This window comes from Serinus canaria, chromosome 15, assembly GCF_022539315.1.
Source record: "Serinus canaria isolate serCan28SL12 chromosome 15, serCan2020, whole genome shotgun sequence".
In the NCBI taxonomy this organism is placed as follows: Eukaryota; Metazoa; Chordata; class Aves; order Passeriformes; family Fringillidae; genus Serinus; species Serinus canaria.
The window spans coordinates 6341028-6353626 of NC_066329.1; the positions used below are offsets into that span (position 1 = coordinate 6341028).

Sequence of the window (12599 nt, forward strand, 5' to 3'; positions counted from 1 at the left end):
GGTCTTGTTGTTTACTCTCCATTATTAATGTAGTGAGATTTGTGTGTCTTGTTGAAAAGGCTGTGGCTTGTGGAGTGAGGTGTTTCCTTTTTATTTTCCTTTTGTAGCCTGAGACCAAACAGCTGGATAGTAGTCTCAAGGCTCATTCTTCTTTTGCTTTAATCAGTGCTGTATGTACAGTACCCCATTCTGTATGATTCTATTGTTCTCAAATCAAAAAGCTAAGGCCAGTAGTTCAGTTAATGCACCAGTTATTTCTTGTCAGGATGGTTGACATCCTAACTCATTCATATATTCATTTTCCTGTACCACTTTTAAAACAGACACTAATGCTGATGAGTATTTTCACATTTTAAGTGATAAAGTTTGTGTGATTTGATCCCCCCCTAATTCTGAGCTAATTTGGATACAGCAATCAGCAACCCAAACCACAAGTGGAGTTTCTGAGAGCAAAGCTCTCCCTCAGGGCAGTAGATGAGTGGCCAGGGAGCAGCTGGACTCAAGCATGAGAAGACTGGCAGGAGCCCTGGGAGATGTCTTCAGCACAACACTTGTGTTTCCATGCTGAATCCTCCTACTCCTTACCTTTCTCTGCCCAATCTTGGGTTGAATTCACACAGTGAGCTTTGGAAGGAGGGGGAAGCTCAGTGTGGTAAACAAAATCCCAAAATGGCACAGGCAAAGGACACTGCTAAACTGATTCATGATGTCTCAATCTGTGCTTAAGAAAAAGGGGAAGCAAGTCTTGTGTATCCAAGCAACTCTAAAGCCTTCACTGTTGCCATAGGAGGTTTTATCAGTGATGCAGTAGGTGAAGTTCTCCTTTTCTTCTAATTGAGGGTTGTAGTAGGTAGAAGAAGGAGGTTACTAGACAGACCCTATTGCTGTAGAGAGTCAGCAAGGAGCAGTCTGGAGCAGTAACACACACAGACATAAACAAAGGTCTGATCAAAATGGTAGAAGTCAGTCATGTCCAAAATATAAATATAAGAATCTCCTGAGGCTTTGCTTGTGGAATGATTTGTCTTTTCAAAATCAGGCTGCAAGTAAAACAAATGCAGTATTTGACCTGGAAAGAGAATACTTTCTCTCACCCAATTAATTTAATACAGCAGGAATATTTGTTATGTCTTACCAAGCAGACTTACAAAAGAAAATCCTCAAACATGTGTGCTTAATTAATGATTTTCTTCTTCGGTGCACACACAAAAAGGGATGCATTGTGGGTACCATCTGATGCTGAATACTGCCTTAATATGTTGTTCAATATATGTATGAATATGGCACTTACATGTGGCATATGGCTCCAGACAGGCAGGACAATCTTTTAGCATTACAGATATATGGATGGGTTGGAGGAGTCCTGCTTTTGGGGTTTGAAAGATGACCAAGGAAAAAGAACAAATTCCTTCCATATATTTGATCAGAGAATAGATATTAAATAAAAATCTGAAGTTACACTGCTTCTCACTTCAAGAGTAAAATGTTTTGTATGTTTCAAAGAGCAGATGCCCAACAAACATCTTTGTACAGGAAAAGGAAATATTTCCTTAAACATCCTGCAGCAAACGTGACTGATTGAGCTTCCTTTTCCCTCTGCCTGGTGCATTTCCCTTCTTTGCACAGACAGGATCTAACCAGATTTGCAGGGTATGAACTGCAGGTTACTTTCAAATTCATAACTATGAAATGGTTCGTTTAGCAGGACAAAGGCCAAGCTGACAGACACCCTCTCTCCAGCTCAGCATGTGCATAGCAATGGGAGGGTGGCAAGGAGCTTTTGTTAATCTCAACCGAGCTGGCAAGTATGCTGCAAAATGAAGGCTTTGAAGATGGTTTTTTCTTCATTTTTAAAGCAACAGTTTGTTAGAACAAAGCTTGAAAATCTTGAAAGGAAAAAAAAAATCTACAAAATATTGAATGACCTCCCTGGCAGTCATATAACTTAGGCAAATTTCTCCACTAGCAATTAGTCTGTATAGATTACTTAACCAGATTTTATTGGTTTTGGGTTGTGGTTTTGGTTTTTTCAGGTTCTGTTCTGCTGCATCTGTGAAAATGTTTTTCCCCAGCTTGAATGCACTTTTGAAAAAAAAGAAATGGTTGGCCGAAACAATTAGGGTATCAGGTCAGGTTGGGGCTGATCCAAGCAGCAGGATTTTTTTCCTTTTAGTTTAAACGTGTAGAAATTCAAAGCTTTAAAAGCTTCATTCTTAGAGCTGTTCCCAAAATAGCTGGGACTCACACTCCACTTCCTAATGTGCTCACATCACAAGAGCAGCTGCTGCTACTTGCTCTCTTTTGTCTGAGGCTTCAGTGGAGAGCTGAGATGCTGCCTGCTCTGCTCTGCCAGGGAGCAGCCCTTCCTTCTTCCACAGAGGTGACCCAGATCTTCTCCCAAAGCTAGCCCAGGTAATTTCCCTCTGGGCACCAATATCACACCCCACCTTCCTGAGCCCAAGCAATCCAGTGGCTTTCACAAAACACAGTGACTCTGTTCAGGGATTGGTTTACATGTTTTTATTTTTATGCGAAATCATAAATACAAAATAAAAATAGTAAACAAGTGCTGTAGATTTATCTTTTCATTGGGATGAGGTTCAGGCCTGATCCTGAGCACTTCTAAGGTTTTAAGTTCAGGACTAGATCTTTGTTCTTAGAAAAAAAAAAATCATAGCAGAAACCAACATAGACTTTTACCTTGAAGCCAGTGACATCAGTAACAGCATTCTCTCAGGTTATCTTTTAAAGCACAGCAACAACTAAGGATACTGAAGGAGGAGATTAAATATAAAAACATTTTTTAAAATGGGCTCCACTTCCTGCAAGTATTGTTGGGTGCTGCCCCACTGATCTCAGCCACAAGGTATAGCTTTGGTAGGATGATGCTGTGTTTAGTAGCACATGCACAGTTAGCACTGGCTTCTTCCAAGAGATCTTTTTCAGATTTTGGTTATAAGAGGATCCAGCCTAGCCTTGATACACGAAATTTGGCTTGTTAAAATTCCCTTCTAAGGCATGGGTTTCCCCTCCCTCTCCCAAAGACACCAGTTTTGATTTGAAATGCTAGCGATGGATTGTCCAGAAACATTTCATCTTTTGGTCAGACCCCAAATTCTGCAGCACTTCTGAAGGTTCTGCTGTTCAGAGACCTGCACACAGTTTCATCGGTGGGGTTTAGTTCTTTAATTTGAGACAAAAGAAAGCAAGGTCCAGGGTTTGGGCTAATATCTGTGGGCTCATTTACTAGACACCAGAGAGCTGAGTGAGGGTGAGTGACAAATACAGTTGGATGTTACAATTTAAAACAAAGTAGTCATGAAATAAAGGCACCAAACCATATAACAAGCCAACTTTGGTAGATTTCTTGCATAATATATGCCTTTAAATACATTTACAGTTTACAAGGTTACACTGTTTTCAAAAAGTTGCAATGATGAAATACAGAATGTTTCACTCTTGTACCAAAACTACATATCACATCATAAAAACAACATTAAAATGCTTTTATTTAAATGGAGACAGTATTAGAACTGCACCTCTTTATAGAGCAGAAGCAGTTGTAGACATATTGCTCTGCTTTTGTATTCTCTGATGAGCTCAGACCCTGCTATTTATGTGTTTAAGAAACAAAAGCAGTTATCTTCAAAAAGGTGCTCAATATTCATCATCAAAATTTGCAGGGGCAAGGCTTTAGTCTCTCATTCCAGTTTATGAATTGCTGATACCTCCAGGACTTTAAGTTTGCTAAGCAAGGCAAGAGCAGGGTCAATGTAAATCTGTCAGACCCACAGTTATGGTTTGTCAATAAGTTTGGTGTTACCAGAAAGCTGTAAGAGTTAATGCTCAGGTCAGGTGTGCACTGTATTGCTACATGATTGTGAGGACCTATGAGGTTGTAGGGTTGATCTCTGAGGAGTATAAACAGCACATTTCCTCCCTAACTCTTGGCAGAAATCTCCTTATGGCAATGCAGATGCTGCCACAGTCAGTAGCATAATCCTGTGTGGATTTACAAGTAATTAGATTGGAGGAGTATCACACCATCCCCTTAAGCCCCTCCCTTAGCAAAGCTGTCTCTGCAGTGTAGAATGAAAAAGTGTAAGCCAATATTTCAGACTGTGGTGAAGTTCAGGAGGTGTTGACCTCAGGAAAATTAGAGTTATGTTACCCAAACCATTTTCCTTCCAGACTGCAGAGTGTTACTAGGGCAATGCAGAGGAGCTGAGAGAGTCATGACTTCACAACTGATCACCTGGCATAAAGTCTCAGTCAAGATATTTTTGGTAAAATTCTTCTAGCAATTTTTTTTAATGATTTGGTAAATGAAGGAAAGCACATGTTAACAAAACCATGGTGGAGAGCCAACCAAGCTCACATCCAACTGAACACACATTTCAGAACTGGCAGCAAGCAGAGCTTGGCAAGAAGGCCACAAAGACATCATTCCCCCCAGCCATCAGTATCTGGGGTGATTTTTATGTTTCCAATCTCCTGTAGTGCAGATGAGAGGAGCAAAGGGCCTGCTGGAGCCAGGACATACAGTGATCTCTTAGATTTCTTATTCTAGTCCTTCAATAATTCTGGCCATGAGTTCATATTCAAGTAAAAACAGAGCACAAGCTGAAGATGAGATGAAGAACCTCAAGAGACAACCTACAATCTGATTTGTACTCCACTAAAGGACAGCAACTACCTGAAATCTCTTTCAAGGTCTCAAATACACACAGACCAATACGCTTCACTGAGGGACTGAAGAAAGTCAAATAACTTTCTCCAAAGACTTACTGCCTGTGGGATTAAGGACCAGGGTTAGTGTCATGCTTTGGACAGGATCCCTATTTTAATTGCCCAAATAGATCAAACCCCCCCTTATCAGTCCGAGCGGGAACCGCCAGGTGCAGCCTTTGGGGAGAGATGACGAAGATGGGAAGCTGCTCCTCGGCTCTGGTGCGCACCCGAGGCCCGGTCCCAGCAGCCAGGCAGTGCCCTGAGGCACCGGCAGCCACCGCGGGCAGCAAAGTACTCACAAGTGTCACGGTAATGCCGGGGAGCGGTCGGGGCCGTCGGCGGAAGCCGGGCGGGCAGGCGGCGGCGGCGAAGCCCGGACGGGGCGTCCCGGTAAACGCCGCCGTGACTCGCCGGGACTCCTCGGTTCCCCCGGCCGCCCTGGGCCGGGGACACGCTGGTTCGCCTGCTCTGCGCGGCCGCGGAGGGCTTTGCTCGGCCGGCAGCGCGGTCGGTCAGTACCGGGAGCCGGCGGCGCCGAGCGCGGCGCTGCCCGCAGCGGAGCGGCCGGACCCGCCGGGGAGTCGGGCTGGAGGGCAGCGGGGCGCTGCCCTGCCTAGGGCCGCCGCTTCACGGGGGTCCCCGCTAAGAAAAGCCTCCAGGCAGGGGAGCGCTGGAGCTCCCCGCAGACGCTCCCGGGCCGCAGCCCTCTGTCCGTGCCCCGCGGGGCCGCGGGGCGAGCCAGCCCCGCTCAGACGTAATTCTTCTTGTCGTACTCGCCGTTGGACGTGGGCCGCCGCGGCGCCGAGTACTTGACGGGGAGGGAGGTGTCGTCGCGCTGGGAGCAGGAGCAGCAGCAGATGAGGCAGCCCCCGAAGAGCAGGAGGGCCGTGGCCGCCCAGCCGATGTAGAGCGCGGCCCCCATCTCCCGCTTCTTGGACGACGGCACGGTGGGGTCGTAGAAGTCGCTGATGACGATGTTGGCGAACCAGCAGAGCGGGATGAGGACCAGGACCCCGCAGAGGATGTAGATGGCCCCGCCGGCGATCACGATGCGGGACTTCATCTTGCCGGGCCGGATGCAGTTGGTGCACTGCGCGCCCACCACGGTCACCATCAGCGCCACCAGCCCCAGCAGAGCCACGATGACGGTGAGCGCCCGGCCCGCCTGCACCTCGGGCGGCAGCGCCAGGATGGAGTCGTAAACCTTGCACTGCATCTGTCCCGTGCTCTGCACCACGCAGTTCATCCACAGCCCTTCCCAGATGGTCTGCGCCACCACGATGTTCACGTCGATGAAGGCCGACACCTGCCACATGGGCAACCCGCAGGCCAGGATCACCCCCACCCAGCCCAGGATGCCCAGTCCCAGCCCCAAAATTTCCACCGCCGCCGAAGTCATGCTGCTGCCACCGCTGTCCCACGGGCTCCGCAGGAAGGAAGGCGCGGCAGGTCTGCTCCGCTGCCCCGGGCGGCTGCCGAGCCGGCTCTGAGTGCCGCCGCCGCGGGCAGTGCTATATGAGGAGCCGCGGGGCGCCCGCCCTCCGCCCCCGGCCCCCCCGGCCCGGCCCGGCCCGGCCCTGCCAGGCAGCAGCACCGCCCGCCGCGGGCTGGGGCCGGGGGCGGGTGTCCGGCCCTCCCTCCTGCTCGGGGGTCTCCACCGGAGGCGAGAAACTTCGCTCTGCTCTCCCCGGCACCCTGCTCCGGGAGGAGCTCGCCGGGACGCTGCCCGTTCCCAGTTAAGCGTGGGGCGGGAGGCATCTCGTCTCGGATTTCGGCTGCTCAAATTCCTTTTAGTGCCGTTATCTGTGAATTTCCTATTTACTGATAAAGTCTGCAGCCAGACCTTCAGAGAGGTCTTGCCAATACAGGCACCCAGCAGTGTGAAAGTCCTGGTTATTGGAGTCTAATTGATTATTTTTCAGAAGACTAAGCACCGATGGACGGGCACAGCTCTCTCCTGCACCCTGTGTCAGGCAAATGTTAAAAAAACAGTGTCAAACACTTAGGAACCATCCAGAAAATAGAAGAGCCTTGGATATGGAATCTGCATGTCACTTGTCAGTACCAGTAGACAGATTTTTAGATAACTCTAGGAAAAATAACTGTGCTTAGCTAACACCAGGCATGAAACTGTTTGCTCTGATTATGGAGCCAAGAGCAAGGTATACAATTTAAACATGTTTTCACAAAGATTTCAAACTTGACTTAATTGTTTTAATTGTTCCAGTACATTTTGAATATTTATGGTAGGTTAAGGAGTTAAATGCCCATGTCAACACCGCAGTATTTGCAAGAGGTTTTATCATCAGGCCAGGCAAATGTAATTGCTACAGCCTCTTCATGGACCACTGGTGTCCTGGATTGTTCTTGCCAAGTAGCCTTGGTAAGCCCCTGCAGCCAGCAGCAGGTCTCAGCCCCCCAAGGCTGGCAGATGCAGGGAGTGTTTGTGGTGTGAATGCTGCAGTTACAGCAGCTGGAGAAAGAGGACAGACCTCATCAGCTGCCTCACAGAACTCACAAGGAGCTGTGCCCCAGTGGCTTTGCACTGTGTGTCCTGAGACAGACTTTTGATTGCAATAGGTTTAAATGTTTTAGACAAAATTGAAAGTTACATTCACAGTGACTTTTGAATTGGTTTGACTAGATTTACTCTCAGTTAGCCCAAAGTATCCTTCCAGTGCAGGGGAGATCGCAGAGTTGAGAAGAACACATTTCCTGCCCCTGGATAAGTGGTTTTCACTCTTGTACAAAAATGCACAGCACGTCTTGTGGCATGCAGATGTTTGTGATCCAAATCAGAAGACTGATATGAATGCAGCATGAATGGAAAAGTGCACATGTGAGGAAGAAGCAGCAGAGGAAAGACTAAGCAAAGGTTAAAGGAATCACATGGATTGACAGCTGAGGATGTGGCTGCTGAAGTAACAAGGAGCAATGTCCTGCGCACATCCTGACAGGTGACTTCAGCAGAGGACCCCAGTGTAGTAACAGGAGGATGACAACAAGGTCACAGCACACTGAATAAGGCTTTTCACTTCCTTTTTTTAACAACCAGAAGATGAACTTTAGCCACAAGATATTCAAAGAAAGAAATACAGGAATATCAGGAGTTTGTGGATCATCATGGAGTTGGACATGCTGACACATGATGTTTGCAGCCTTTTGATTATCTCTGCCTGAGGAGCTGTAAACAATTCTAGCATGGAAAACGTCTTCCTAACAAAGACTGCCTGGTAAACAGAGCTCAGAGGATTTATCTCCTCTTCCAGATGTATATAAAATACATACAGTTTACTTCAATTATTCAGAACTGCAAATTCCAGTGTGCAAGTCCAGGAGGAATGTGTGACTGGGCCTGTGCAGTTTGTCAAACTAGGGCTGCTTACAATCACTCAAAAGAGTCCCTGGTGTCAGGGAGAGGAGAATGTGCAAAAAACCCATCCACAGAGACAGAGATATCTCAGAGGTGAACAGGAAGAAACCCAGATCACAGTCTGAAACTGAATAACATCTGTATTTATGATGATAATAATGATTATATAGAAAACAGCACAGAAGAACAATTAAGAAAGGGGGGAGAAATGCCAGTTATCTTAGCCCATAAGCACAGGAAAGCCCCACCCTTGCCACTTGCCCGGGAGCACGGAACTCTGAGTTTCCTTCGATACATGGCCTGTGTGTGCTCCTGTGCTGGCTGGGAGGCACTCATGGGGCCAGTGCAGCTGCCTGGGTCTTTGGGCTGAGAAGGGAAACCAGCCCATGGCTTGTTTTACCTCTGCAAGCCTCACCCCACCTTCCTTTGCTACCTGTAACCCAGCAACAGATTCCTACAAATCACTTAATCCAAGGCAATTATTTCTCTGGGGAAATAAATGCTTCATAATCACAAGGCAACAGAACCTTTCTGCTTAGAGGCATTTCCATTCCTGGTATTTCACTTTTGTCTGTTTCTTTTCATTACCCCAGATATTAGCTTTTATCCTGGTTACTGGCAACAACCTCCATTTTTAATTAATTTATTCCTTGATCCTAAAAGTTTGTTGCACAGACTACCTTAAATGAGATCACTGGTGCAAGGTGCTCTCAGGTTTTCTTACTTGACTTACTGCTACCCTGACTGGGGGGCCTGAGGACACCATTAATTCAGCATGTTGTGGTTTCTGATGGTGTTAATATCAAAACACTGGAAATTAAATTCCCAGAAATGAAAAGGTTCTACTTTCTTAAAAGGAAATACAAATCAGCATGATGTTTGGGGTGTTAAGTAAAGCAAATCCCTCCTTGTAAGTTAAACCTTTGCTGGAAAAGTCTGGATTCCTTTAAACTGAAAGGCACAATACTCTTATAGCAAAGCAGCTCTTTAACAAATGACCATTCCTGTCATTACATCTATTTCTGCTTCAGCTATGTATGAATTAAATGATTCTGAGGGGATCCATAGGGGGGCTTTACAGCCTGTGAAAATGGGAGGAAGTGGTATTCAAGCTGAGAACAATTGCACAGGAGCCATACCATAGCAAGAGGGGCTCTGGGATTAGAGGTGATTGTGCTTTTACTCCTTTCCTGACAATCAGGACAAACACCAGGCACAGAGTTATTGGGAGGGCTGCAAAGGGGGGGGGTCCAGGCTCTCACCAGCATTGCTTGTCCTGGTGCATGAACCCTGTCCATGGCACAGACATGCTGGGCCCAGCCCTCCAGCCTTGCCAGGGCTCTGCTCAGCCCCAAGGCCTCCCACCAGCAATGTTTGGATAGATTTGCCTTCGGGGACATGAAATATAGTGTGCAGAGCACACTTGGTTTATAATTTGTGGAGTGTCCCTTACCTAAGTACTTCTGCTCTTTCTAATCCCAAAAATATTAAGCATCTGGAAGACAGAGGGGAAAATGACATTTGGGATCAATCTTATGCACAAACCTTGTATTGTTTGTGTGAATAAGATGGAGTATGAGTCAAAAGATTAATTAAAAGCTCAATGATCTTGAGACAGCTTACCATAACTTTTGGATCAGACATAAGCAAAGGTGAAGAATTAGGAATCCTATTAGAGATAGATTTTGTGCCATATTTTGTATTCTAATTAGTGCTGAAATAAAGGCAGGGAGACTTACAAACACAGAGGGGTTAGGCAAAGGCTGTTCTTTATTTAGAAAGCCTAAGGTTTCCCAGAGAAGATTATTTCTTTCTGAATTTTACTTTAAAATGCAATTATTTTCCCAGTAGAAGAGATCCATACTAGGATAGGGTTCCAGGAAGTTCTTGTGTGTCAGCAGTGCCAACGTGTCCTCAGTGTGACACATCAGAAGACTGGCACATAGGAAATGAGTTCTTGTCAAATGAGCATGTTATTACAAAATGAAAGTGCTTAATTTCCCCATAGGATTCATTTAATTTCTTTTGGAAACAAGCTGAAGTGATTAACATGATATTGTCACTTGCAAGAACAAGTAGTGTTCTCAGTGACTGGTGCTAATGATGTAGAATCCAACACTTTTTTTAGTTCAAGTGTTGCTGCTGCCCCTCAGGATTGAGAAATGGATGCCCTGTTCCTCCCAGTGGTGATGTGGCTAAAATCAGGTCACAAGAAAGGAAGAAAATGATATATGTAGCTGGAAAAACATTGAAAGAAGTTATAAATGTGCTTCCAGCCTTCATATATTTGCTGCTGCAGATCCCTTTCCAGACACAGTGGCCCTAGCCCTGTGTTAGTCTCTACACACACACTCTGCCTGGGTGCAGCCAGGACTACACACAGTGGGAATGCTGAGACAGTGTTACAGGTACTTTCCTCACTGAATGAGGGAAACAATAGTGGTAAACCATCATTAGAAGTAAGTTCCACATCCTCCCCTCTTAAATTTCTTTGCACATAAACTTCTGGAGCAGCATTTGAATCTTCCCAGTGTTGGAATTGATCTTCGTGTCTCTCTGTTAAAGCATGTCCTGCAGAGACCATTTCCAGTCACCACAGCCAGGACCAGCTGGGCTGCACTGGTGAGCTGCTGGGCTGCACTGGTGAGCTGCTGTGCACCCAGCCCTTCAGCACTTTGTTTTCTGGGTTTAGCTTTGCAGAGAACACTGTTGTGCCACTAGACAGCCATAACCCTGTGTTAATTGTGTTCCAGGGCAGTAAATATGGGCAATGAAGACCCTTTCCCAAAGTTTGGAATGTCACGTAGATGAGTTTGATCATCCCACTCATCAGAAGATCACACTGAACATGTGCTTAGGCCATGTCACTTTAAATACTTCTCTTTAATGCTCTGGACAGATCTTGAGAACATTACATATTAAAGCTTGGATAGGCAGGAGGGGGAAGCTATAGGAAATACACATTGTTTCATGCCTAATGGTCCATTCTACATCATATTTCCTTCAGGACAACTATAGTTTAATTTTGTCCTCTTCCAGAGTCAGCCTCCTTCCACAGATTGTGGTGTACCAGGATCCTGGTAGATCTCTTTTCCGTGTAGTTCTTGGGAAATCAGATGAGATGTCAGTTTGTAGAGAGCAGCGTCAGCCAGGACAAATGCCATTGTTTTAAATGTATATTGCAGATGTTGAAAGTAATTAGTAAAGACATGACCATGAAGTTACTGAAAACTATTCAGGGTTAGTGATGGGAAATATACTGCATTTATCTTGTGTCTGAAGAAATGTGCATTGCTGAGAAGATGTGGGAGGTTTGGGACCTCTTCTTGGCAGTGCAGCCCCTGCACATCTCAGACAAGCTCTGCTTTTGGGAATAACACACATCTGTTTGGTCAATCCTGACTTCCTTCTCAAAAGGGAACTTTGTTCCAGTAAGAGGAAAAGATGATGTTATTGGATTGGTGGAAAGATGCAAAATGTCTCTTATACTGGAGAATACTTGTAGGCTTTTCTTATTGCTTCTTCACTGCCATAAGTAGCATCTTGAAAAGGAGGGCTTTTATGTGCTGGTAAATGCAAAAGAAACACTTCTGTTCCTCTGAGACTACTATAAATCAAATATAATCTTCATTTCCTGTAGTGTGTCACTGAAAATGAGGCTTGGGTGGGTTTTGCAGCAAGGGAAAATACTTATCTGTTGCAGATTTTCTTGTAAAGCAGCTTGTGTCTGCAAATCCTGGAGCATGCACAGATAGTGGCTTCCTGTTCCTACCCTGCCCAGGCTCCAGCTCTGAGCTGTAGTCTCAGAAGGGCTTGTCAGTGACACCAGCTTTCCATGGACCTGACATCTCTGGTTCCTGATGCAGCACATCTGCAAAAATGAGGAAATTTGAGATGTTAGAATGGTTCATCCCATTGGTGACTCCATAGATAAAGCCCTTCACAGAACAGTATTTTGATCAAATTAATGGGAACTTCACCCTTAAACTTCTGTCTTTCAGCACACCCAAATCCTACAAATTAACCCAGGGAATATGTAAATCACTTCATTTGACATTCCCACTAGCTTCCCACTAGCTACATTCAAAGTATTTTTTTTTCCTCTCCTAATCCTTTAAAAGAGGATGTCCCCCACAGTGTGCAGCAGATTTATTTCTAAAAGGTTTGGATCTGGAACCATGTACTGTAACTTGGCAAAGCATACACAAATACTTTGAATCAAACACAAACTGAAATCTTATGGAAATGAAAAGGATTTATGTACATGATCAGTAGTTTAATTAGCATTTGGGCAATTTTATCTGCAGAGAGATTTGGGAGAGTTCAAGATGCTCAATGTCTTACAGCAGTGAGTCAATATCTCCATGAATTGCTTTTATAGTGCAGCCATTAATTATAGCAATCACACAGAATTTTAGACTCAAACCCAAACATTCATCTATGAAGAAAAGACTGCGCTGAAAAAAAATTGAGTTAAAAGGGATCTCACAACTGA

At 45.4% G+C, this 12599-nt stretch overlaps 1 protein-coding gene across 1 annotated transcript; it reads right to left on the reverse strand.

The window, feature by feature from the left end:
- Positions 1-5297: 5297 nt before the first annotated feature.
- On the reverse strand, positions 5298-6216 carry CLDN5 (claudin 5). Its single transcript, XM_050980502.1, has one exon. It carries the CDS (start codon positions 6128-6130, stop codon positions 5480-5482), a length of 651 nt encoding a protein of 216 aa, XP_050836459.1. The 5' UTR covers positions 6131-6216; the 3' UTR covers positions 5298-5479.
- Positions 6217-12599: the final 6383 nt, after the last annotated feature.

Excerpts from the sequence above, each read along its gene's own strand:
- CLDN5 (XM_050980502.1), bottom strand. The coding sequence starts at position 6,130 with ATGACTTCGGCGGCGGTGGAAATTTTGGGGCTGGGACTGGGCATCCTG.